The sequence below is a fragment of the Argiope bruennichi genome, chromosome 5, assembly GCF_947563725.1.
Source record: "Argiope bruennichi chromosome 5, qqArgBrue1.1, whole genome shotgun sequence".
NCBI classification, from domain to species: Eukaryota; Metazoa; Arthropoda; class Arachnida; order Araneae; family Araneidae; genus Argiope; species Argiope bruennichi.
The window spans coordinates 53,457,825-53,484,728 of record NC_079155.1 but is presented as its reverse complement, the minus strand read 5'-3'; the positions used below and the strand labels follow the sequence as shown (position 1 = coordinate 53,484,728).

Sequence of the window (26,904 nt, the reverse complement as noted above, 5' to 3'; positions counted from 1 at the left end):
AAAAAATTTTGATTTATCGCGTTGTATGTCTTAAAATTACAAATTAACAAGCGGTCAATCTTTTGTTTGATTTAGTCTAAAGTTTGACACGACTCTACATTTTAGATCCTAAACATGTGCACTAAATTTTATCTATCTAAGTCTTTACTTTTTGTTGTTATCGGATTCACTTGTTCTCAGACAATCGGACAAACAGACTTTCTCTCAATGGATTCGTTTAAACTTTTATAGTAATTTACAAATTTGTCGTAAAGACCATTCAAAGTGCTTTTGAATTATTGTGTTCACAGACAGATAGACATATATAATTTTTAAAATCTGATTTTCGGACTCAGGAAGTTCTAGACGTAGAAATTCGTCAAAAGCAAACAAACATCAAAAGCCAAAGGAATTTCTTTATAGTTCGATTTTTTTATAGTTGGATAGTTTTGAGCAAGGATATATTCTACATCCTTATACAAATATGAAAAGGCCTTCAGGTGAAATATTATTAAAATGTTATTCATATCTATAGTTTTAATTTTAGAATCCACAAATTTAATTTTGCATTCCATTGCATCTTAACTTGAGGTTTGAATCAGTTTTGAAAGTAATCATGCTTCCATATCAGAGATGAAGAAAACGCTTAGTTTTCTACTCAGAACTGCGTCTCACATTCTAAATTCTTGTATATGATACTAGATATCTACCTTCTGTATTGAATGGTTACTACGAAAAAATTAATATATTTTTTTTTCATTAAGATTTATAATTTTCTCCATACAACTACTATAATCTGATTATTTCTGCGAAACGTTTCAGTTTAGAAATTAGAGAATTTCTGAAAGAGACGAAATTCGCTAGAAGAAAATGACACAATAATTATATTGTGCATATCATCGAAAGTATAGAGCAGAAATCTGCCTCATATCCCCACTGAAATATAACATTAGCATTCTATAATTCTTAACCGTAAACATTTTAGTCACTGAATGATTTGATGGGATGTCATGGAAATTTTACTAAACACCAGAATGTTTGCAAAAGATAAAACAGAAATAAGTATGTACAGAATTTACAAACTCATCTAAAGTATAACAATTTTCAGTTAAAACAAAGTACTTAGATTTCTAAATTTCAATGCTGTATTCTCTAGATTTTAGAGAGAAAAAAAAAATAGTTAGGTTGAGATAAGGGTTAAAAAAAGTTCAAAACTGGATTTTATTTTAACACTCATCTAGTGATAAAATAAATTCGATATTTTAATGATCGATATATAATGTGTTCCCCTCATAACTTCGGAATATATTATTTTTCAAAAACCATATTATGCTATTTTAAAATTAAAAAAGTAATAGTAATAAGTTTTTCAATAACACCTATGTTGTTTTGACGTTCAGTTTTTTTTAAAATTTTTATAAGCATTTTAAGTTTATTTTACAATACTTTTCACTGATTTTTTTCATTATAAAATGACTCGCATCATGCAGATATTAAATATTTTTAACGTTATCGTTATCTTATAATTAAGAACTAATTTCGCCACCATCTTGGGCTAGGGGTAGCGCGTCTTCCCCGTGATCTTGGCGTCCCAGGTTCGAGTCCTGGTTCGGGCATGGTTATTCTCTTCCTTGTATTCTCACTATGAGGTGCGTGAATGAGCTCCCTTGTAAAAAGGGGTTGTGCAAGCGAGTGAGTATGTGCTATCTTTATTTGAGCTAGAAGTCAGACTTCTGCACTCGGGTGCTCAGGGGTCTTTACCCTGAGAAGCTACTGCGCAAAAATTTGGCTTAATAATCATGCAACATAAAAAAAAGAATTAATTTCAGTAATAAGGTGTAAAGTAGTTGAATCAAATTGAAAATACTACCAGCTATGATGTTTTGGACTGGAGTTTCAAATCTCCTTTTTTTTTTTTGTAATTATGTTGAATTCTTATTTCTGACGTTTGTATCTTCACCATTTCTCTCCTTCTTTTTCCTTTTATGACTTTGCGACGATATTAATATTTGCTTGTCGTAAAACAGTCGATCGAGATATAATAATAGTGAAAGAACGATAAGTAAAGTTCATTGTCCTAACATCGCTTTCCGGTATTATAAACAAAACATATAAAAAAAATTTTTCTTTGCAGTGTGAAATAGATTTTTTGTTTTTTTCTTTAAAATCTTAAAATAGTTTGATAATATATCATCTTTTTTCCCACATAGTTTGGTGAGAAGTGGAAAGAAAATAATGATTCGAACGTGACTTTCATTATTTCCACAACAAAACCAATTCATGAGGGGAAAGAAGAGAAACTGGTCGTTTCTTTGAGCGATCCCAAATCAAAAATCAGACGATGCACCCCGTCACCTCCACCTTGCGAAGACCTGCCCACGAAAAAGACTCCAAAGACAAATCCCAGTAAAAATGGAACTCTGGACAAAAGGTATGTAAAATTTTCAAGTAATCATTTTGAAAGATTTTTTTAAATTATTTTACAGTGTATGATTTTTAGCTATATTATATTAATCTACATTAGAAGATTTATTACTGTATTTGAGAAAATTTCACGATGATAAATATATAAATAAGTAAAAGTCTGAAAAAATATCTCCAACAATTCTGATAATTTAATTTCCTTTTCAAAAATAATGACGAAATTTATTAAACAAATTTTAAAACCCTATTTTTATTAAATTATTAAAAGATAGAATTTTATATTTTGATTATTTTCTACGTTTTAGTTTTTTTATTTATAATTCATAATAATGAATATTATAATCTTGAAATTTTATTTTCAAACTCACTACTAAATGGCGACATTTGTATGGAACCAAAATTTAATTTTTATATGAATAAATTAACTGATAATTGAGTTTTGAAAATATTAAATGCGCCGTTGTCATCCTAAACATACAAGTGTATAAAATTTCAAAACTCTAGCACGTCGAAAAGTGAGTGAGATTCAATTACAAAATTCCATCATTTCAAATACGAAATAAGTCAGAATTGAAATATTTTACTTTCAATAATACTGAAAAAGTAATGAATGCAATATACACAATGCCAAGAAAGATACATTTTCATTACAAACATTTTTGAAAACCAATTGCTACAATTTTAAAAACAGTATTTGGGTTCTTTAGATACCTAATGCATATACTAAGTGTATTACATTAAATGCCTAATGTAATTAATACATTAAGATAGTATAATGTGCTATTTCATTGAGATCCTTAAATTTTAGCTTAAATAATTGTTTCTTTAAATCAGCGGTTCTTAAACTATAGCCCGTGAACTGAGGGGGCCCTTTGGGTCCCCAGCGCTTTTCTAAGACGCCCGCGACGATCTCTTATTTAATATTAAGATTTCCCTCTTTTACAGACTCTGAAAGATCTCTTGGAAAAATTGAAAAATGTCCCATCCTCGACTAGATTCCCCTACCCCCAATTGAAAAACTTTACTAGAACATGTATTTCGATCAAGAATATTAATTCAGTTTTTTTTTTTTTTTATTGCTTGCAACTACATAGCATTACATTAATGCAATATTTTCAAAAAATAATAAAAACATATGTGCAAAGATTAAAAATTGAATTCATAGTGCTCCAATACGATAATGATTCTCCAATACGATAACTTTCCAAACTACTTATTTATGTGAAAGAACATTTGCAGCTCTTCCTTATCTTAAAAATAAGTACAGAAACCGTCTTGAAAGCGTAGAACTCGAAGTGAGACTGCAAGTTTCAAATATTACACCCGATATAACAGCACTTGTAAAAGAAATGCAAACCATCCTTCTCATTAAAAATTTTAATTAATATAGTTAAATACATTATTTGAAATTAGTATTTTTTAATATTTTAATTAATGTTTACTGTTTTTTTAAAGGAAAAAAAAGAAGTGTTAAAAAGTATGTATAAGTAGCAAAAGCAGTCTCAGAATTACTGAGGAACTTTTAAATCACTCAGCCATATGCTAGGAGTCAGGGAGGGGTGTTAAAAATCTTGGGGGTCCGTTGTGTCAAGCTGTTACATAAAAGGTGGCCGCGGCGATCGAAAGTTTAAGAGCCGCTGCTTTAAATCATAGCCGAGAATTAATTGCAGTGAATAACCCCATAATTAAAGATTTGTGATTGTTCAGTGTTTAATTAATTTATCCTAAATGATTTCTACTTTCTAAAATTGTTTATTAACAGACATATATTTATAAATGTATTCATTTATAATGAAATTTCAAAATTGTTTTCGAGATATAGAAAAAAATTCTTTTATGTGACGCATCGTCATTGATTTGGCACAGAAAAAAATTCTTTTATGTGACGCATCGTCATTGATTTGGCACAGAAAAAAATTATTAAATATGCATGTGAATACATAAAATCTGATTAGTGAAGAGAATAGCACAAGAAATATGTGGAAAAATCGATTTCTTCATCTAATCAACTTTCTTATATTGTGATACTGCAAAATAGTCAGAATTCGTCAATCGAAGGGTTCGAATTGTTGTTGAAATGACATTCTTGCGTGACAATATTCAAGCCAACTCCCAAGTAAGAGAGATTTTCTGTTTTATCGATCTTTTTAATGAGTCTTTTCATGAAGATAAGAAAATATACTATTTTTTATTACCGACTTGTATTTCAGTTTTCCAGACTAACACCTCTCTTAAAATTTTGGAAGAAGGTAAAGAAGGCAGTGGATGGAGTATGATCTAATGTTAACCATAGCCTACTTTACAAAATTAAATAAATTTATAAAGTACATGAAAGAAAACAACAATTTTGAATAAAAAAAAGTATTCATTTTGCCCTGTTTCATAATTATTAAATCCAACTGGAAATTAAAATTGTGTGTTGTTATAAAAATATAGCATTTACTTGTCCTTAATTTAAATTGTATTAATTAATAAAAGTGATAAAATTAATTTTAAGTTAATATAATGATTATTAAACTAATTTTAGGCAGAAATATTAAAAGAAATTTAATTATAATCTGTCAGATTAAGCATATCGATTGGTGCCATAATTAACTTATTCAGAAAATAAATTATTTAATTTATATGTTTATTAAATTTTTTTTTCTATTCAGTGTGTCTTACACTGAATTTCTTTCAAATAACGGTAATTATTAATTTTTAAATTCCTCTTTTTATAATAAATTATAATACTAAACACCTCTAATAAAAAGTTTTCCAAGGTATTATTTTGCCGTGATTATTAAGTTAATGGTATGGCTCTTTATCAATGAGAGCTTATCCTGAAGAGTAAGACGACAAATCACGAAACAAAGATTGAGATAATTTGATATAAAACAAAAAAGATTCAATCTGTTAATATAAAAAGAAAATGACAACTTTTAAACACAGATAAAAGCATGTAAATTATTTTAAAAAGTTATTTTCAAATTAAAGATATGAAACTTCAAAAATTCATTAAAAGGGGGGCAATTTAAACATTTTTTTTTAAATAAAAAGTCGAGTTTCAAAAAATTACATGGAATTGCTATTTTAATGAAACATATATTTAAAATTCATAAAAAATATTACATTGGTGTAAATTTTCTTACCATTTTGATTAATATTTGTTATATTTCTCTAGGTCTGAAAAGAAAAGAACTCCTAACTGGTTGAGAAGGTTGAGAAATTCAGGTAGAAACCGACATCTGAAAGTTGAAGCAAGTGAAGAAGAAACAATTCATATATTAGGCTCCAACACAGATGAATCACCAGATTCTGAAGTTTCAGCCGTGCCTCTTCAGACCAAATTGAACATTTCACCGACATTGACAAAGACATCAGATTATTCTTCATCCTCACATTCGCTTAAAGAACCAGAAGATCGCGTTCACACTCCATCCACCCCTGTCTTGGGATCAACTCAAGACTTAACTGTTAGAGGTCTGCAGACCAGCACTCCAAAGGACCAGGCCGAAAAAGTGCTCAGAGATGTACCTCGGAAAAGTGGTACACCGTACAGACCTCTTGATGCCAAGTTGTCCGTTCGCCGGCGTTTGCCGTACGACAATATAACACCTGAAACAAAATCAAACTCCCTGCACACGTCAATTGTTGTGCGAAGTCCGACAGATGATTTGTTGACAGGTGTAGTAGAAGAAAAACGAGTAAGTCCCAGCCTCGAAATACCTATCAGTCCAATCAAAAGAAATGTCCCATCCCCGCAGTCTGGTGAGAACTGTAATTCTGTTACGGCAAAGGTAGATCGTCTCCAAAGACAAGCCAACTGCTTTCAAAACAAAAAATCTTCGGATAGCAAGGGCAGCAATCAAATCTGTATTTTCCTAGAAGGGAGGGGTAATGGCAAACAGCTGGATAAAAACCGAGGAAGTTCTGTGATTGATACATCATCACTAATCCAACCCCCTCCAGGTTTTGAAAAACAACCTATCGAAACTTCGAAGGTTGAAAATCGTCTTCATCCTAGTTCTTCGAACACAGATATTCCCTTTGCAGATTCTGATATAGACGTTTCATTTGATGACAGACGAAGCAGAAGGATTATGAAACAGAAAGAAGCTGTAGTTAAAACTTCAAAATCGACAGCTGATATATCTTTCCAGGAAGAAGAAACGAAAGAGCAAGAGGCAAAAAGTATTCCATACTTCACATCAGTTACATCAATCATTCTATCGCCAAATGCTAAATGTCGGTCGTACAGCGAACCATGCATCAGTATCAAAAAGAAACAACTTCATATGAGTCCAATGGAAGATGAAGAAAATACCTCTTTAGAACACCACGAAAAACATTTGATCCCCAATGAAGATTCCACTCTTAAGGAACCTATGAGCCCAATGGAAGAAGAAGAAAATCGGTCTTTAAATCGCTCTTATACAAAATTTATAACAAGTCCTGATGACCCAACTGTTACGTTCTCACCATACACGTAAGCTTTTTTTTTTTTTATCATAACATAAAAACATATAAAAAACACACTTTTTAATGTTTAATAATATATCATAATGAGAATTCTGTGAGCATTTGCTAATAATTATTACTTATGTAACAAAAACGTATGTTCATATTTTTATCGTAGATCTCTCACTGTGTGTTATATTTTTTTAGTAATTTTGAAGACTGCTGAGGTAAATAATAGTTTTAAAAATGATTGTAAATTTTATACGTTATTTAGGGATTTATTGCAAAATTGAATGATAAAAAAATTGCACTAAAATTTTGAAAGCATTTCTAATATCTCCAACCGTTAGGAAGTTACAGGATATTTCATGACACAACTAATTATTTTTTTTAAAGTTTAATGCTGGATTAAGATACAACAATCAAGACAACATATTCCATTTCAGATTAATTGCAAGTTATTAGTCTCGAATTTTTCACAACTAACAGATTTTCTGTTCATATCGAATATATACTATTCGTTTCAGTATAATGAGACGATCCTTTTCGACGATTCTATCCCACTAAGAGGTGAGACGCGAAAGTAAATTAATAGTAATTAAGACAGTAATTACAGTGAAAAAATGTAAACGAAATTTTTTTTCATTCTTTTTTGAATGAAAGTATTGATATTTAGATTCAAATATTTGTTAATAGCGCAAATGCGTTTGAGAAGATACACTAATATGAACCATTTCGTATAGTTTTAACTAAAATATGCATTCAAAATAGGATTGATATCCTTAAAGTATTATGTTAATATAATCGTCTGTTCCCATTATTTCAGTCCTGTGAAACGACCATCTGTGGAAGGTCCGCTGTCATGTTGGCTGAAGCAGATTCGTTTCTTAACAGAAAGCGAGTGTTTAAATGCACTGCAGGCCAAAGAACTCCTCAAAGAAGACTGGATTCCTAATGCATTAGCTGTTGGAAATGCGCAAGGTAAAAAAAAAAAAATCTTAAACGATTTGAAAGATCTGTGACAAAATTGTGAAATGCAAAAGCACATAATTTATACATTTTGAATAACTTCAATTACAAATTCAGAAATTGTAATAACTATTGGAAAAGTTACTCTCTGAAGTTGGTTTGATGGGAAAAAAATAGCTTGACAACTAACTATAATTTCTTAGTAATATATACAGTTCCTAAGGGAGTAAAGATGGTGAGCATGTTTCTCTCACTTCCATCGTAATAATATGACACAAAAAAAAATCTAGAAATTATTCAAATTATAATTTAGAATTATTTAAATTCAATATACTGTAAACTGCGCAAAACATTTCTTTCATATTTAAAACTGCAAGATTAATTAAAATTATAGAAAAAGAATGCATACTTGTTTATACTTGAAAGCACTACATTTTTTAAAAGATGTTATTGATTAAAACTGTTATCATTGTTTTTCCCATTATCATTTTGTCTGTCATCTTTTTCTAACCTTTAGGCATCATTTGACATAAAATTTTAAAAGATAATTAAACTAAAACTTAAACCGTCACTGATATAACAGAAATAGAGAGTATTTACGAGCAATAATATTAGTCCGTCAAGCATCTAACTCGATCTAGCAATTTATTCGTCGATACCCATAAGGCCATGACAAATTCCTGTGCCATAGAATATCAGATGAAAAAAAAAATCCTTAAAGTTCTGATTTCCAAATATTCTAGTAAATTGAGTGTCATCCTAACATTATGTAGGATATCATATTAAAGACACTGAGTACTTAAGCAAATTTTGTTCCAAAAGAGTATTATTCTGAATTTTTCAGACATCTGATAGAAAAAATAGACGCTTTGAAGGCATTAAATAAGAAAAATATGTATATTGTAGATCAAAATTGCTGTTATTGTCTTTTTTCTGATCATTTTGTCTGTCATCGTTTTTTTTTTCCTCCACTTTTAAGCACTACTTGTCATAAGAATTTACGAACAATAATATCAGTACGTTAAGCATCTAACACGTCTAGTTGTGTCCTTTAATCTAGTAATTTCATCAGTACCCATGAGGCATGATAATATCTTCTGCTATAAAATATTATATGTAAAAGAATAACTGTCAGAGATCTGATTTGCAAATATTCTAGAAACTGATTAACCTGTTTGAATTCTTCAATCGTTTATACTTCTGTGAAAAAACAGTTCTTTCAATAAAATCTGCACTTACTTTTTTTCAGAGACTTCTGAAAAGATATGGGAAGTAGGCACTGCAATTCAGCAACATGTCGAAGAGATGATGGAATGTCTGAAATCTGAAAAACCAACGTCGGAGCCTTTGTCTCTAAAAGTGGCGCAGTTCTGCTCATCTGTTGTTGAGCTACTCAACATGACGAGTACCATCAAGCAAGTTACACAGGTAAAACCGCATTCATTTTTTTTTCTAATACAGGCTCTGATTACTTGTTTTAATTCTCGGATATTAATCACTAAAGATAATATAACGAAGAACTTTTATATAAATATCATTTAAACTGTTCCTTGTTAATCCATAAATACTGCTAGCTCCTTATATGGACCGAATTAAGTTCTATAGATTCATAAAAGCGATATAAGTTTAGGGGTTCGCTTTTCAAAACCATATATAATAATGCTCTGTTTCTCTTTTATAAATATTAATATTTTATTTCATCAAAATCCCGATTCAGTCATAACAATTGTAACTATGAAGTATTTCATAGAAACGTTCATAGAAATAGTGCTTTATAGAACTAAATGGTACAAAGTTTAAGTTAAATGTCGATTTTGGTTTTTCAAGAAGACTCGAATTTGCTGAGAGCTGAGATAATTTTCGAAACTATGATACAGAAATCCTAACTTTAAAATTAATTCATAATTGTTGAATTACCAGAAAAGAAATTATCTGTACTCAGTAAGAAGCTGATGAAGATGCACGTGAAAAAGTTATTGTTTCTTTTAAAAGAGTTGAGACTCCATTGAAAATTCAAACTTTGTCAAAGCACCAGTGAAAGAATGTTCAATGAACTTAACGCGATGCATAATTCTGTGCTTAATACTCAATAGACCAGGCATTAATCAAAGATTCTATTTAATTAAATGCCTTCTTACATACATATAAATCGTATAAAATAAAAACATATAGTTATTATACAAAATGTGAAATAAAATTAAGATTTTTTTTTCAATTATATAATAAATTTCCAATTTTAAAATTTTTTCAATACTCTTTAGTAACATTTTTGTATTATTTTTAAAAATTTCAAAATTTTGATTTTTAAATAAATTGCAATAGCAACAATAATTTTCTGATGATCAAAGTTGTTTAAATTTCGATCATATGCCTTTCCAATAAAGCATCGTTTCGCTTCAGTTCCTTGAAGAATGGTATTTTGCCATACTTTTAGTTTATTTTAATTTAATCTCAAAGTATTATGACAAACTCAAATTTGTGTAATAAAACACTCAATTTACTGTGCACTTGTAGGAAAGTTGTCAGTCAAAAGAAGTAGAAGTCAATACCTCATTTACAAAACATTTAATTTGAAAGCAATTTTAAATAAATTATTAAAATAATTGTATAAAACTTCGTAACAGTTTAAATAGTCTAATTCAAATTTTGTGTAGGTGAATCAGCTGATTACAAAACGTACTGGGCCATATTGATTTTTATAAAATAAATTTTTTAAAGAAAAATACTCACCCTAATAGATAACATTGTTGAATGACCATTTTCTTTTCTATTTTAGGCCGAAGCAAGAATAAGGAAAGCATGCGCAGATCTCTTGGATGCAGTCAACAAGTAATATATATTATCATGATCCACATCTGATTATTGAATATTAGGAAAGAGAATATAGTCTTATTCGAAATTTATTTTTTAGAGGTGACAACGGGAAGGAATGGAAGAATAAAATAAAATTGGAACTCGAATGCTTGCAAAAAGTTGCACAAGTGATGGTACAACAACTGCTTTTGAGCCAACTGCATGTAAGCTGTCATTTTATTCGCTTTTATGTTGTAATGATTTTGAAAATGTTGGTATTATTTTAACAACATTTGCTAATATGTTAGTCATGGGTTTTTTTCAACAGGTGATAGTCGACTGCGTAGAGAGAGCCGAAAATATCAACAACCTGAAAAGAAGTGTATTTGCTGTCATTCTTCTGGGAAGGGTTAACCCTACCTTCTGCGAGCTCATGACAAAGGTAAAAAAAGAGTGACTTATATTCATACTAGCCGCCTTTGGCGACCAGCCGGTTCGCCCATCTTAATGTTCGTTAAAATTTTAATAATTAAATATTTTATGCAATTCCCACTTTAATAACTTCTTCATCAAAATATTTTAAAACTTCAAATTTTGATATATAATTCACTCATAATATTATAAACGCCTTCAGTCACAACATAATATGTATCTCTCTAATTTTCTGTTAGTTCCCGTAGAATTTATACTATATATTAAAGTGGAAAGGATTAATCTGCAATTAATATAATAATATTTTTTACTGAAACAAAGTATTTTTTTGTAATATGATTACTGAAAAGAGTCACTGAGCGTTTAAACTTTATGGGCACTAAAGAATATCTTTCCTAATTTATGTAATATTTCAAGAATTTGTCAACAAAATATTCTCAGATTCATCATGACCAGAACGATTCATTAACAATGTTTAATTTTAAATGCATCAAACATTAAGAAAATAAAACGAATCGTTTAAAATAATCGGTTGAAAACAGGTTAAAAAAAACTACTTAAAAAACGATGTACTTAAAACTATAAGCGTATACAAAAAATATATAACTAACTTAAATACAATTTAATTACAAAAACATGCAACGGATCTAAAAATAATTTAAATCGAGTCCGCTTCCGTTGAAATGTAAACAATCATAATACAGTGCGCATGCGTGAATTTTCAACGCCAGTTGCGGAACGCAAATGCGTGATTTTTTCTACGCCAGTTGGGGTAACGCTATGCAGATTAGAAATTTTTAATTTCCTTTATTCTGTTTTATTTTAATTCAAAAGTACTTAAGAATGAATCTGAAAGCAGGGGTGTTTGTGCTCCGGGGAAACCCCGGAATTCCGGGGATTTTGAACTTCGATACCCGGAAATTCCGGGGATCGTCGTTCAAAAGGAAGTAGGAATAATAATGAATTATTTATTTTGATCTGGGCGATTTTGTTTGCTTTGAAATCAGAAAACGCAAGGTCAGCGTGTGTGGTGAAAACTTTACCTTTCTTTCTCCAAAGGCAGTGATAATGCGTGAAAAGGGGGAAAAACTTCTTTTTTGTTCTTTCCTTATTGCGAGTTATGACTCATTCCCCCGTTTCTCGGACATTCTCTTCTGGATTCTTTTCGGCAAGTAGGCGCGGCAGAAAAAAAAAGGAGAGACTTCGCGACCAGATGTGCGATCACGTGACTCTGGGTTCAAAGGTCTTATCTCTCCTGGCGTGGCGCCAATAAGTAGAGAAGGGGGATTTTTCGCCGTATTAGCTATTTGTCATTGATCGCTTTGCAACTTTTTTTTCTCCGCTGTGTAAAATTTTCGTTTCATTTATTGATGCACGTGTAAATTTTTCGTTTCTCTTATTGAAATATTTTTTTATTTATGTACGCAAGAGAATTTCACTTTGAAATTTCAGCATATGAAACAGAAATTACCCCTTAAAAATTCATATCTAATTAGTTTTACAGCATTAGATTCAGAGCTAAGAGGTAAAACCAGTACAATATTAGCTTTTGAAAAATTATCATCTTTTATGTCCCATATTTTTAGTGATAATGAAAAGTCAAAAGTAGAAGCTGAAATAAGGTTATACCAGAGTGATATTGATATCACCAAAGAAATGCTCTACACATCTGATGAAAGTGGAAATCAAGTCAAGTGTACAATTGATAAATATTGGTCTAAAGTTTTTAATTTAAAAGATGATTTCACAAATGATTATATCCTACATTGGCTAAATTGGTCAAAGCCTGCCTTAGCTGCTTCCATGGCCCATTAGTGGAAAGTGCATTCAACTTAATGGATACACTTGTCACTGACTATAGAACCTCTCTTAAGATTGATTCCCTAGATGCAGTGCAGACTATTAAATATGATTTAATGGCTTCTAAAGAAACCTCATGTGAAAAATATGGCTCAAAAAATCCAATGACTGATCCAATTCACAAAGATCTCTTACTGAATATGAACAGAAGTTGGAAAACATATCAAGAGGACTTAAAAACATGTATTTCAGATGCGTCACCTATAAAAGTCTCTGAAAAACCTTCTACATTAGCAGAAAAGCAAACTGCTTCTACCTCTGCATGTGCAGTTCTCGTGGAAATTTCTTCAACTGTAAATGAGGAAAATAAAAGTCAATCTTCCTGCAATTATGAAGTTCACCACAAAAGAAAGACAAGCCCACAAACATCAGAAAATAAAAAAAAGCAGCAGAAATTAGATAATTTTTTTAAAGAATTAATTCAGGTAATTTAAAATATTTGCATAAAATGTAGTAGTTTATATGTTTGAAAATTTATGGTTATTAATTTTGCAAAAAAAGTAATTCATTGAACTTTTATAATTAGGTCATTCAATATTTCATAATTGTAATTTTTCATTTCTCCCCCCCCCCTTCTCGAAACTCCAATATGCCGGTAGTAAGTCCGTAAAAGTTTCAGGGGATTTTTTGGGGTCCCACAAACACCCCTGTGAAAGATCGATTCATTAACAATGTTTAATTTTAAATGCATCAAACATTAAGAAAATAAATAGAATCGTTTCAAATAATCAGCCGTAAAATCTTAAGCCTAGCCTCATGGCTGTTGGGAAAAAAAATTGATGCCGTACTCATTTGGCGATTTGAAGATTTTTTTGGCGGGAAAGTTAGTTTTTAATTAATAATTAAAATTCTAATTAAAAATTCAAAAAAAGGGCTATCCTATCTTTTAAGTTAGATCAAACTGCACACGGTGTGCAAATTTGATTAAAATCGGTTAAGTAGTTTAGGAGTCCATCGCGGACAAACAACGTGACACGTAATTTATATATATTAAGATTTATGTACTTATTTTAACAACAAAACTAAGTTTGTTGAATGATTGAAGGAGGATATTAATTCCGAAAATCAATTTGTGTATTCCTTAAAAATAAGATGCAGCTTTTTATTAATTTTCATTTCATTATTTATAAATATGGGCTTTATTTTCGACAGAAGCAATAATTCCTCAAATAAAAACAATGTATATATGCATATAAGTATGAAAAGTCGCTTTTAATTCATATTACTGTTTCAAGGTTTGAAATCAATATTTTTTTAATTTAATGATATATTATTACTACGCATTCTAAAACATTGCTTATTGAGAATCATTGTGGCAAAATGAAAAGAAAAATGATTTTCCAGTTAAGTCCTGTTAGCTCAAATTACCCAATAATATTGTTGCATGTTCAAGATATTGTACGGTATTCGGAATATCGAATAATGTCGTGAAGATATCGTACAGTATCATGTGTTAATGGGAAGACAACTAAATGGCATTCATTTTTTTAAATACAATAGAGTGACTTCTTTACTTCAATTGCTTGCCTCTAGAGGGAACATTTACCATACTGAAAAAAATTACCTCTAAAGTGCTATGTTCTTTAGATTATTAACCAGTTGACTGTTTCGACATCTTCGGAAAATGCACATCTAAATTACCATAACATATATATATATATATATATATATATATATATATATATATATATATATATATATATATATATATATATATATATAATACAAATATAATAAATAATTAATTATAAATATAATAAATAATTATTATATAAATATAATAATTGTCATTAAATAAACTCATCATAACGCAACATGTACTTTTTCCAGTTAACTGGTTAATTTTTGTTTTTGTCTGACTATTTTAATGAATGCGTATTTTTTGAGTAGGTCACCTATTTGTTTCTTGATTTGTTGTCCTAATAGTTAACTGGTTAATTTTTGATTTTGTCTGACTATTTTGATGAATATGTATTTTTTGAGTAGGTCACCTATTTGTTTCTTGATTTGTTGTCCTAATAGTTAACTGGTTAATTTTTGTTTTTGTCTGACTATTTTAATGAATATGTATTTTTTGAGTAGGCCACCTATTTGTTTCTTGATTTGTTGTCCTAACATTTCGATACCAAGTATCCAAAATTAGTTTTTTTTTTCCTTCGTCGTCTTGTAGCTGGGTGCAATCAGATGCCTGTTGGCCATCTGCGTCGAAACGAAATGGAGAGAGATGCATCCGTGTGGCTTGAGGGCTTTGACAGTTCTCAGTTGCGTGCCTTCTGCCATAAGAAGTTTTGAAGAAGTGAGTTCTGAAATGTTCCTTCTCTGCTGTTAATGGAACTTTATACACAATAAAAATTAATACAATGTGACTTAGAGTGACTACATTCTTTCTGTTTGAAATAGCATATATTAGCAAACGAACATAACATAAATTCATCGGAAAAATACGAAAAATTGGAATGAGGGTAGATTTGCTAATATTACAAATTAATTATTTTTGAGTATGAATAAAAAAAGACTGAGAACTATAGTTGATGTAATATAATGGAAATGAAATCAAGTAAATTAACTCAGTATGAAGGATTTGGATAGCTGGGGAAGATTGAAATAATATGTAACATAATTGCATGGAAAATTCAATTGCATGGTTACTAAATATTTAATTAAAATTTTTAATTTTGACGAGATAGCTGGTTGCCAAAGAAAGCTAATTAATTTAAATAAGTGTTACACATTGAACAACTTGTACATAGTGTGCAATAACTATTGAACAACATTAAAAAAATTACTAATTCTCATTTTGAAATAAAATCACAGGAATATGGTACTGAATGAATTCAAAGAACTTAAAATATTCCGAGATTATAAATTCAAAATTAAATTTTTAATTAATTTAGAATAAATTTCATTAATTATTTCCATAAAGTTTGTTCTGTAAGTAATTATAGAAGTTTTTGACTTCTGCATTTTGAATTAAAACTTGCAGTAAGGGTTTTTACCCCTCCTTCCTCTCTTTCAGATTTCTGCAAATCAGTCACACTAAGTTATCGATATTTGTTACTTTGAGAATACATTCCAATGTTTCTACAATGTAACTGTAGAATTAAAGTTTTTCAGTTGTATTTAGGTATCCATATTTATGTCTAGTTCTTGCTTGAATCAGTTCTAGATAACATTTATATGATGACCTATATTACTTGGTAGAGAACAACAATCTTTCTATGTTTTTAAAATCCACAAGATTTCATTCTCTCATTTAAATAATCATTGTGTTATCGTTATTATCAATTTTTCAATGATTATTTAATAACATTTTAAACTCTAAACTGTTCCTCAAAGTTCGTTTTTGATGAAACTGTTACTATTTGATCGTAGCGAAATACAAATATGTATATAATATAGCAAAGATATTGCCATACCATATACAAACTTTACATTTCATTAACGGGATGACACCTGTTTCCAGAGCGGTGGCGTGGACTGCGTCTGCGATATTCTCTGTGACAAGGAATCCCAGGAGGGTGCAAGAAGCGAAGCGGCAGGATTGGTGGCGCAAATCACAGCTCCTTGGACCGAAGGAAGCGGGTATGTGCTGAAAAGTGTCACCAGTAACTCCGACAGGCTGGTCAAGTCGCTTGCAGGTAATGAAATCTTCAAAAACTTTTATCTTAGAATTTCAGCAAATCTATACATCCCTGATTTTGAATTGCATTTTTAAAAAAAAGTCATGCTTGTCTATTTGTGAATGCAATAATTCAAAATTGCAATTTGATAGATGGTATGTGGTATTAACCCTAAAATTGTAAACGAAGCCGGTCATGGGAAGTCTGTATGTCTTAATGTGGATGATAATACGTTAACCCAAAGAGTTAAAACAGGTGAAGTTGACATGTAATTTTATTACAAGAATTGTGAACATCTATCAAGTTTTGGATAAAATCTGTACATAGGTTTCGATTCATCTACTCGCACGTACGTAAACGTAATAACTTCAATATACAAGACGATAATAAACGATATTTACTAAGTTGTCTAATCAAATTTTAGATTGACAGCTAAGTATCAAATTTTAAATAGATGAAATTTTATTACCAAATTTATAAATGGCTATCAAATATTGACCAGAATCCGTATGCAAATTGTCGATCTGTCCGTTTGCATGTAAATGCAGTAATTTAAAAATACCAAAAATTAATGTGAAATTTGCTATGCAGTATTATCATTAGAAAGAAAGATACGTGTCTAATTTTAGACCTAATCGCTTCGCAGGAATAATGGATACTTTTATTTCCTTCAGTATATTATGAAAAACGGGGAAAAAACCATAAGTTGAAAGCTGAATACTTTCACTCTGTACATATACAACCAAAATAAGCAACTAATTGTGTAGGAGCCCCACAGCTTCGACTTGGAATGGAGAGGCATTTCGAGATTTTTTTATATTTTTTTATTGTTGAGATATTTGTGATTAGAGATCGGCATTCTCAAGGCACATTTTGAATGAGGTAATTTTGAAGTCATATTTTATTTACGAGGCCTTTTTACTGGAACTTATTCGGTAAAATATAGTATCGTTTAAACTTCGGGACAGTACTCTTAACCGTATTTTTCATCGTTTAAGATTCTCTTGCAAATCAACGCAATGATTATGAACGCAAATTGATGCAAATGATGAACGCAATGATGATGCAAAATCAACGCAATGAATTGATTTGGAAGAATAGCCATGCTGCCAAATGTGGGTTGGAATCTGAAAGCCATAAACCATTGCTTCCTACGATTGAATTAGTGAATCAAAATGTATAAAAAAATAATTGATTTGAGTGTTAGAGACAAAATTGAAATTCTTAACAGGTATGAAAGTTTTAAGAGGATCAATTCAATGCTGCTGCGCAGTTGAAAATTTCACAGAAATTTCTTTATCAAATTTTAAAAATTGATTGTTAGCTTTTTGCGATCATTGCCAAGCAATAAATGTTGATAATTCTGACGGAGACGAATGTGTGGAAAAAATCTCTCCAACAAACGCCGAAATGAGGCAAGCTCTTGATATTTTGAAATACAATATGCAGCAACTTTCTATCAATTAAAAAAAAAATACATGTACAAACAATATATAAGTAAACTGTTAAGGAATAATTGTAGAAAAGCAATAATGAATGAATTTTTTAATCTGTATTTTTAAAATTAATTATTGATAGACATGAAGTAAGTGATTTTTCTTTTTTCTTTTCCCATGATAAAAAATTAAATTATTTTTACTCAATTTGGTTATTGTTTATCAATCGGTTAATGTTACTAAAATCATTAAATGAAGTGATCACCGTAAGCGGCAGCTACTGTAAGAATATACAAATGCAATAATTAATGCTGTTACAAATGCAGTTATTAATTTTATTTGTTTACTATTTTTATTGAATTTGTAATAAAGTTGTTTCGTAAAATTTCGATTATATGTCTTTTTATTTATATATCATTTCCTTGAAAGACGTATAAATAATTTTTCATGGTATTTAATATTCTCTAAATTTCAATTCGATTTTATTTCATGCAAAGACGTAAATATAATTTGTGACTCTAAAATAAAAAAACTTCCAAATAATATTAAAAAATAAATTTACTGTACATCATTATTACTTTCTTAATATAGGGTCGACATTATTTATTCATTGAATATGAATCATGTTGAAACATTGTTCACCTTCAATAAATATTGAATGAACTTTTCAAGGTTTCCATTTTTATGAAATTCATAAAATTTATATATTCAGAACAATTTATTTAAAAAGATTTTAATTATAAAATAAAAGAAGAAAGTATGGATTTTCGATTACATTTTATCTTTAATATAATACACTTATTCTAAATTATACATACAATTGTTTTGAGTTTGTCAATGAATTCAGTGTTACCATGACTACCACTCAAAAATGCACGGATTATACCGAAAAACGAACTATTATACTTAAGACATTAATACATGAATTGATTGTTAAAAGTTTATTAATTCATTAGTAAGTTTTAAAATTCATGAAGTTTTCAATGTAAAAAAGGGGGAAGAAATTTCCTTTCAATTCAGTTTAATAATTGATAAATATGCAAAAATAAGCAATTTAATTGTTTTATTATTTTCTAAAACGATATAAACACATAACCTCTTTATAACATTATAACCACGAATCAGTTGCAAAGAGTAATAGAATAAAATTGTTCGCTTGGATGCACTGATTAAACCAAGAGGAAATCTAAGTCATATCTTCTATTTAATGATGACATTTTCATAGTTTTTAAATTAAAAATGAAGCAAAATCTTAAGAAAAAGTGAAAAAGTTCTTGTAGCGAAATGTCATTTATTTTTTCAGCCAAAATTAGCCAATCATATGTGTTCCTAAAGCTCAATTTGTTTTTGCAGAAAAAAAAAGTACATGATATTGTAGCCATAAAAATCTAAGAGGAAATATGAATCATATTTTCTATTTAATGATAACATTGTTATAGTTTTCAAATTAAGAACTGAGCAATGTAATTTATTCATTTGAGGAAAAATGGCGGTGAAAAACAAATGTATCATGAAATTTCTAAAGCTCAGTTTGTTTTTGCAGAAAAAAAAGTACATGATATGTCAGGCATAAAAATCTAAGAGGAAATCTGAATCATATTTTCTATTTGATGATGACATTGTCATGGTTTTCAAATTAAAAATAGAGCAAAATCTCAAGAAAAAGTGAAAAATGCCTGTTGCAAAATGCCATTTCTTCCTGCAGGAAAAATTAGCAAATCAAATGTGTCCTGAAATTCCTAAAGCTCAATTTGCTGTTACAGAAAGAAAAGCACATGATATTGTCAGGCATTCTATCCTAAATGAATTTAAATTAATCTTTTTTCTGTTCGAATTTTGTGGAGTCAACTTTTCAGATTCTTCCACCTGTAAAGATCGAAATTCTTTAGAAAATAAAAAGCTGAGAATCTTCAGCCACCTAAAATATCCATTCATCATCTTCGTCACGTGCTTGAAACTTTTATTAGACACATTGTGGCTCATATTTCTACCTGCCAAAAAGATTGGATTCTCATTTTTTTCCCTGACTATTTTAACGGCTCTCGTTCAGGTAAACAATATACAGAAAAAAACGAGGTATGCTGGAATTAGCAGAAAATTTGAACAAACTTTTTAAAACATACTTGAAGAAAGAAGTTCGAAGAAAAAGATATTCTATTATCATTTATATTTTCTTGATTGATGTACTAATTGTGTTTTATGAGGCAATTATTTTTTTGAATGAAACAACAATTTCGAAAGCTAAAAGGAATTTTATCGAAACCAACCAATTACTGAAATTTATGAAATTTTCTCCTTTATACTGTATTCTAATTTGCAAAACTACCGATTTCCTATTTTATTCTCTAAATGCTCTACTTATTTCCTTTTTCACGTTATTCTATAGTTTAGTTTGTAAATGTTTACAAATTCTCTTTAATTATATGCTTGCACAATTTCACAATAATTCTTTACCAGAAGATTTTAAGAAATTATTTAATGTCTACATAGGCACAACAAAGTGCATGCAAAATTTCGACGAGTTATTTTCTTTTAGTGCCTTTGACGTTGTTCTGACGACAATGTTTGGATTATTTTGGGCCTGCTACAAATTGGCTTTTAATTTAATGGATGGTGACAGCATTCCTCTTTTGTCGTGCTTTGGCCTTTATTGCTTGTCGGTTGCATTATTTATAATGGTCCCTGCATCCGATACAAATGAAATTGCCAAGAAATCTAAGAGTTTTATGCGAAGTTTGACGGATGATATGCCACTGCATGATAAGAAAAAGAAATTTGAATTGAAGCGATGCTTAGTTGAAAACAACAAACTAACCTTATGGAATATTTATGTATTGAATAGATCCCTTATAATTGCTAGTCTTGGAACTCTTTTAACTTATGGAATTTTAATAGCAACTTTGGGAAAAGAACAGTAAAATTTGGAAGTTCCTGCTTTCGATTTAGAAATTAAGGCTATTTAATTCTTTATTGAGCATTACCTTTTCTTCGTACAAAAAGTACTTCTTCACTTTAGCTTTCTTCGTATATTAGCTAAACAATGTGCAGCTATCTGTGTGACTGTTGACACTCTACAAACCTGATTGTTTGATCTGGAACGATTAAATCTGGCTTAAATAAACTTTGGAACAATAAGAATTTGCATTTGGAGCGATTTTTTTTTAAAATTTAACTAAAGAAAAGTTAAATAAAATGTTGAAGTTTTTTCCCCATAATAATTTCTGAAAATGTTATATAGAAATCATTTTTACACCATCTTAAGATTTAAAAATGTTTTTCAACTATATTAATTTATTTATTGTGCATTTTTTTCATGAATTTTGACTTTTTTAAAAGTTTTTTTTAATAATTTTTAACAATACTTTTTACTGTTGCAATGGAACAATCGCTCCCTCAATAAATATTTAATATCGCATAGTATTTCTACTAATCGTAATACTTCCATTGTTGAAATCTGAATAAGAAGGATTTTGTTTATTATCTGCGCAATTTACATCCGGAATAAGAAACTGAAGTTACAGTACTGCAAGAGACAACGCGCAATGAAAGAAGATTACCCACACACTTAAATTTTTATGGCACTATGATCTCATGAGACTCTATTCCATAAGGAATTTTCATATATACAATAAATAGAAAAATTATAAAGCATTAAAATAGTATTGCCTTTACCGCAATTTGATACTAAAAAATACTGAACTTTTAACTTCAAGGAGTCATAATAAGCTTCAAGGAGTCTTGGAACATCAAGTTATGAATTAGACATTTAACTGGAACTAAACACAATCATTGTTCACCGCAAACCAGCTGCTCACCAAAAATGACTAGTAAACAATAAAAGTAAGTTACTATGATTCAGATGAAGATCGAGTCGTTTTAGCTGTTGCTTAACTTTTTCTATTATATATATATATATATATATATATATATATATATATATATATATATATAATGAATCGATTTTCTTGTAAAACAAAAATCAGTCAGATAGAATTTGATAGAAGGACAATAATTAGATGGAATACTAATTAAAAAATATTAATACCACCTTTTATTGTTTTTGTATGGTGCATCAATAATTTTAAAATAAAGTAAACCCAATTTTTCCAAATCGAATAAAAGTTATTCTATTCAGCTCATTCAAATGAAGATGATGCTTAAAAATATGCAAATATTTTTAAAGCCATATTTAACATGTAAAACGTGCTTATGATGTATGTTTTACTCCAGGATATATTTTATGATACACCATCAAAATATATTATATAGCGGTCCGAGAATAATGTTAAAATACGTGAAATATCTAAACCAAAAACTTTACACACAAAAAAAAATAAGTTATCTGAAATGGATTTTGCATTAAAACAAAGAGAAGAAAGAATGATATATAAATATTTTTATATCCAATAAAGAATGTATCACAGTTTTTTTTTTTTTTTTTAACAATGATTAAAAGTGTTTTTTAACAATGCATAAAAGTGCCAAAATCAAGAAAACAAAATCCAAATATTCCCATTTTTAACTATTTCTGGCAATATATTTGTGAAAATTTGTAAGAAAAGTGTTTGCACTGTCCATCCCCAATACATTTTCCCTCTTACGTGCTTCTGAGAAATTCCTAGCACTAAAAAGTTGACAGTTATGCATTTTGCTTCCAGATCTCGCCTCTATCACAGAAAATAGCGAAGTGTTCCTTCTTTCATCTGCTGCACTGGCAAATTTGTCTTTCGCCGATGCCTCTCTCAAAAAGATGAAAGAATACCAAGTACTGGAAATTCTGGTGACAGCCTGTAGGAGTAAGCCACACGCAGCGTCGCTTTTCATCAAAGATCAGGTAAAAAGATGTCCTTACAATTTTTTTTCAAAATGTCTACTTGGAGGGGAACAAAACGAAAACAAACATTCTTCCGAAACAAGTTTTTATTAAAAATTGAAAAGCAGAATTTTCTTTTATATTAATAATTTCTTGCTTGTCAGTTTTTAATCATTTCGTAAGTTCGTTATTCCAAATATTATAGAATTTTAAAACCAATTTTTTTTATAAATTCACAACGAAGTTTTACAATTGATTTTCAAATTAAGACCAAAAAATGTCACGTGCAAAAAAAAAAGTAAGAATAGTCTTAATTGGAAAAAGCGTCATCATCTTGCCTCTAGAATGAGATTTAGGCCATGAAGAGGAGAAACAAAGAATGAAAAAAACATAATTTTCTCCAGATGATAAAATTTGAACTTTCACTACTATGATTCTCATGAAATGGTATACAGATGTTTCGAAACAAAGAAAAAATTTTAAGATACAATTATCAAAATAAATATTAAAAGAGAAAAAAAACTTATTGCGGATTCTCGATAGAAAAAAAAACTGTATGCTTTCATTCCAAATTCGTAACTAATGGAAATTGGAAACTCTCTCTCTCTCTATGTATATACAGTCATTTTGTTACAATGTATCGTTCTACTAAAAGATGAAAGGTTTCTTTTCCTGAAAATATTTCTATTAAAGTCACTAATTCTAACTTATCGATAGATAAAATATGAGATTATTTTCTTAGACTTATTAAAAAGATAAGGATTGACGAATTCTTGCTTGCTTTTCTCAGATTTCTTTCTTTCGCATTTCTCCGCTGAATTATGTTCATTTAAAATATTCATAATAGCAAATTATCTCTTAATTATTCATTCCATTTTTTTTTTTTCATTATCGTGAAAAATAGCAACTGATCGATCTTTTATGGAAATGTTTAGTTAGACGCTGCTTAGAAAAATTTCTAATCGTATTGTTTTAGAATGACCTTAAATAACCCAATATTGCATGTGCATCTGATGCATTCTTTTTACTACCTCGTACACGAAATATAGAAAAATTACTATAATTATCAAAAAAATTGGTTCTCGAGATTTTCAAACCTTCTTGAGTTCGAAAAATACATCTTTTTCAGTATATGTGCCTGTTTATGAACACGATAACACCCAAATGTTTTGAATTAGGTGGATGAAATTTGGTATATAGACTTCAGATAAAATGTGTCGATTTCTATCAAATTTTGAACAAATCTCTTGAAAGGAAATGAACTCGGATAACTACAGAAAGTAAATAGACAAATAGATAAAATTGGGATACAGATGTAAGCAGTTAAAATTTAGATACGTAGCAAATTTTCAATAAAATCCATCAGGAGTTGATCGTCTATCGTTTTGTATTTTCGCATGTATATTAATACGAAATCTCAAAAATGAAAAAACTTAGATAAATGAACATGATATTCAATTTTAGCTTTTAAAGTGTAGAATTGAATTCAACAAACTTTGAATTAAATACCTTGGAGGATCGTCTGTTGGCTTATACTTTGGTCTGTATGTTCATACAATAACTTTAATAATATTATATGTGATTTTTGTCATAAAATTGTAATTCTACGACAAATTTCGGCTTCACACGATCGATGAAACGGTATCCTAGTTGCATATTCGGTTTCTTTTACTATATTATGAAGCACAAAACTTTCAAGTGCGAGACTCTGAAAATAAAAATGTGAGCTTTTGTGGCTTTCACAGCCTTGCCCAAAGTCCAAAATTTAATGTGAGGAGGAAGGGCGCAATCCTGTATCAGAGTGCATGCTAGTAAATTTTGAAGAGACCGCTCTCGCTGGCTTCATCTGTAATTATCAAGTTAACTTACACCAAGTGTTATGACATCTGACTATTATATCGCTGTGTCGCCTCATCATTATATTTGATCTTAAAAAATGGCGTAAAAGCAGTGGTGTTTTATCCCCAGTATTAGGCATTTTCGACAGGCTGATTATTTTTATTTATTTACTTTGTCATGAACTGAGTAGTTCAGAGGCATAATAAGGGTGCCTATTGTCTGGAACATTATACGATTTTTTTTCGTCCCAGTTGCTATCGGTGGCTTTCTAGAAGTTATGATATTCTGGTATAGCATTATAATTTCGGCTCTAATTTTATTTGGCTTTTAAAAGTGATTTATATGCACGTTTCTGTCTTCTAAGGCAACCACCATGCGGGACATATGTATTCTTCTCTTTTGTCCCAACCCCCATCGTTCCGCCACTTTGGAGGTGTTCTGGTAAGCTAAAGAGGCGAATAACTCTTTTCATACTAGATCGAAAAAAAGATTTTTATCTTCCGATCTATCTGATACAGCTGTCTCCATAACTAGAACCCGGCTTTTGTTGTTGTTGGTCGGCCAAATTGAAACTGCCCAAAAACTAAAACTAAACTCAGTGGCACGCTAGCCATATCTGCTTTCTTGACCGAGGGCCCTGGGATGCAAGGCATATGTCCCGGTTAGGTGGTCAGCCTAACGCGGAATCCTCAGTGTTTAGTTCCTAAGCATGCTTGGTCCTCAGTTTATCGACCCACTGAAGGGATGAAAGACTGAGTCGACCTTGCCCAGCCCTGGGATCGAACCTCGGATCTGTGCGTTGGAAACCAAAAACTGGCTACTGGGATATCTAGACCTCTTCTTACACACCCTTTTCTATATAACTACTTTCTCCAACAATATGCTCAAGAAATTCTAAAATAAAATTTAAGCAGCGTATTAGATATAATTTCATGTGAAAATGAATTAATTTCCTTCATTCCATTTCTGACGTTATTTCTCATGGTAATAAGATACAATTCCTCCATGCTCGTATATATTAAGTTTTTTCAGTCATGGCATAGAAATTCATAGGATGTATTGGGCATTAGCAATGGCATAAGAAAGAATGAATAACGCCGGGGTACACTACTAATAAATAACACTGATAACGAATCATCCTCACATCTTTATCAGTTGCCGAGACGTAGCGACCTTGAAGGTGCAAGGAGATTAGATACCCCATGCGAAGAGCCTTAGGGAACGGCATGGAGATCGAACATTAATACGTATATGTCACTTTCTAAAGAAAAATATGGTGAAAGGATGAAAAAATATTATCATACCCCGCAGCTATCTTTGCATAACCACTGATGGTGACTGGGGGTGAAAAAATTATATCATGCTCTGAGCGCCACTTTCGATTAGTAGTTTAAGAAAATATAATTTTCGCCATTGAAATATTATTGTTTTATCATATGTGGAATTAAAAAGCAACGTTAATACTCTAATGTTTAGTCTTCATAGTGCATAATAATCTTCTTAATCTGATACGGATGTTATGAGACTGGAAATGAAGAGATATTTTAACAGAAGCTATCTGTGAAATTTAAATTTCAGAATGACAATTAAGAACTTGATTGAGATCCCTAGTTCCTTCCTTTCACATGCAGTTCTTTATCCCGCTTGTGTATTCTTTGCAGGTGGGCACTGTGTTGGCAAACATGGCGGCGAAAGACGAATACCGAGAGAGCCTGTCATCCGGCGGAAGTCTGGTGCTTCTGCTCTGCTTCTTGCAGCTGAGGCCCTCTTCGGTGCATGGGGCGCCCCAGCTGGAGGCGTGCGAGAGAATACAACAGAAGGCGGCCATCGCCTTGGCAAGACTCTGCTGCAATCCTGAGACATCCAATGTCGTTGCAGAAATGCAAGGTATTATACATACGTTGGTAATCCTGTCTTACCAAAGAATTTTTGAAAAAAAAAAAATCCCCATCCATATTTTTTTTAAAAAAGTGATCCCAAGTGTATGGATAAACAGGAAAACATGTAAATAAAGACAAAAAAAATTATTGAATGTTTCTTTGAAAACTTTGTATGAAATCTTCAATTAAGATAATTTTATCATTGATATTATATACTAATATAGAAGAATCCATGTATCCTGTCATAACCCCACTTGGAAGCGGAATCTATTGTTTAAAAAGCAATGGTGAATCAAGAAGTTTTTATACTAACTTATTTTTTAGGAATTAATATACAATTAATTTCACAAGTTTCTTACAGAAATATTTTTTCAATAATATCGAATTAAAAATCACAGCGTTACGTTCTCGTTTCAAAG

General features: G+C 30.2%; 1 protein-coding gene across 1 annotated transcript in view; it reads left to right on the top strand.

Annotated features, from left to right (window-relative positions):
• Positions 1-26,904, top strand: part of LOC129968263 (uncharacterized) — a 44,100-nt gene that overhangs the window by 13,008 nt on the left and 4,188 nt on the right. Inside the window, exons 3-13 of the mRNA XM_056082119.1 lie at positions 2,190-2,410; positions 5,567-6,871; positions 7,670-7,824; positions 9,062-9,240; positions 10,589-10,641; positions 10,724-10,829; positions 10,934-11,047; positions 15,068-15,193; positions 16,361-16,535; positions 22,612-22,787; positions 26,267-26,492. Coding sequence (XP_055938094.1) covers positions 2,190-2,410; positions 5,567-6,871; positions 7,670-7,824; positions 9,062-9,240; positions 10,589-10,641; positions 10,724-10,829; positions 10,934-11,047; positions 15,068-15,193; positions 16,361-16,535; positions 22,612-22,787; positions 26,267-26,492 — 2,836 coding nt within the window. The remainder of the gene's footprint in view (positions 1-2,189; positions 2,411-5,566; positions 6,872-7,669; positions 7,825-9,061; positions 9,241-10,588; positions 10,642-10,723; positions 10,830-10,933; positions 11,048-15,067; positions 15,194-16,360; positions 16,536-22,611; positions 22,788-26,266; positions 26,493-26,904) is intronic.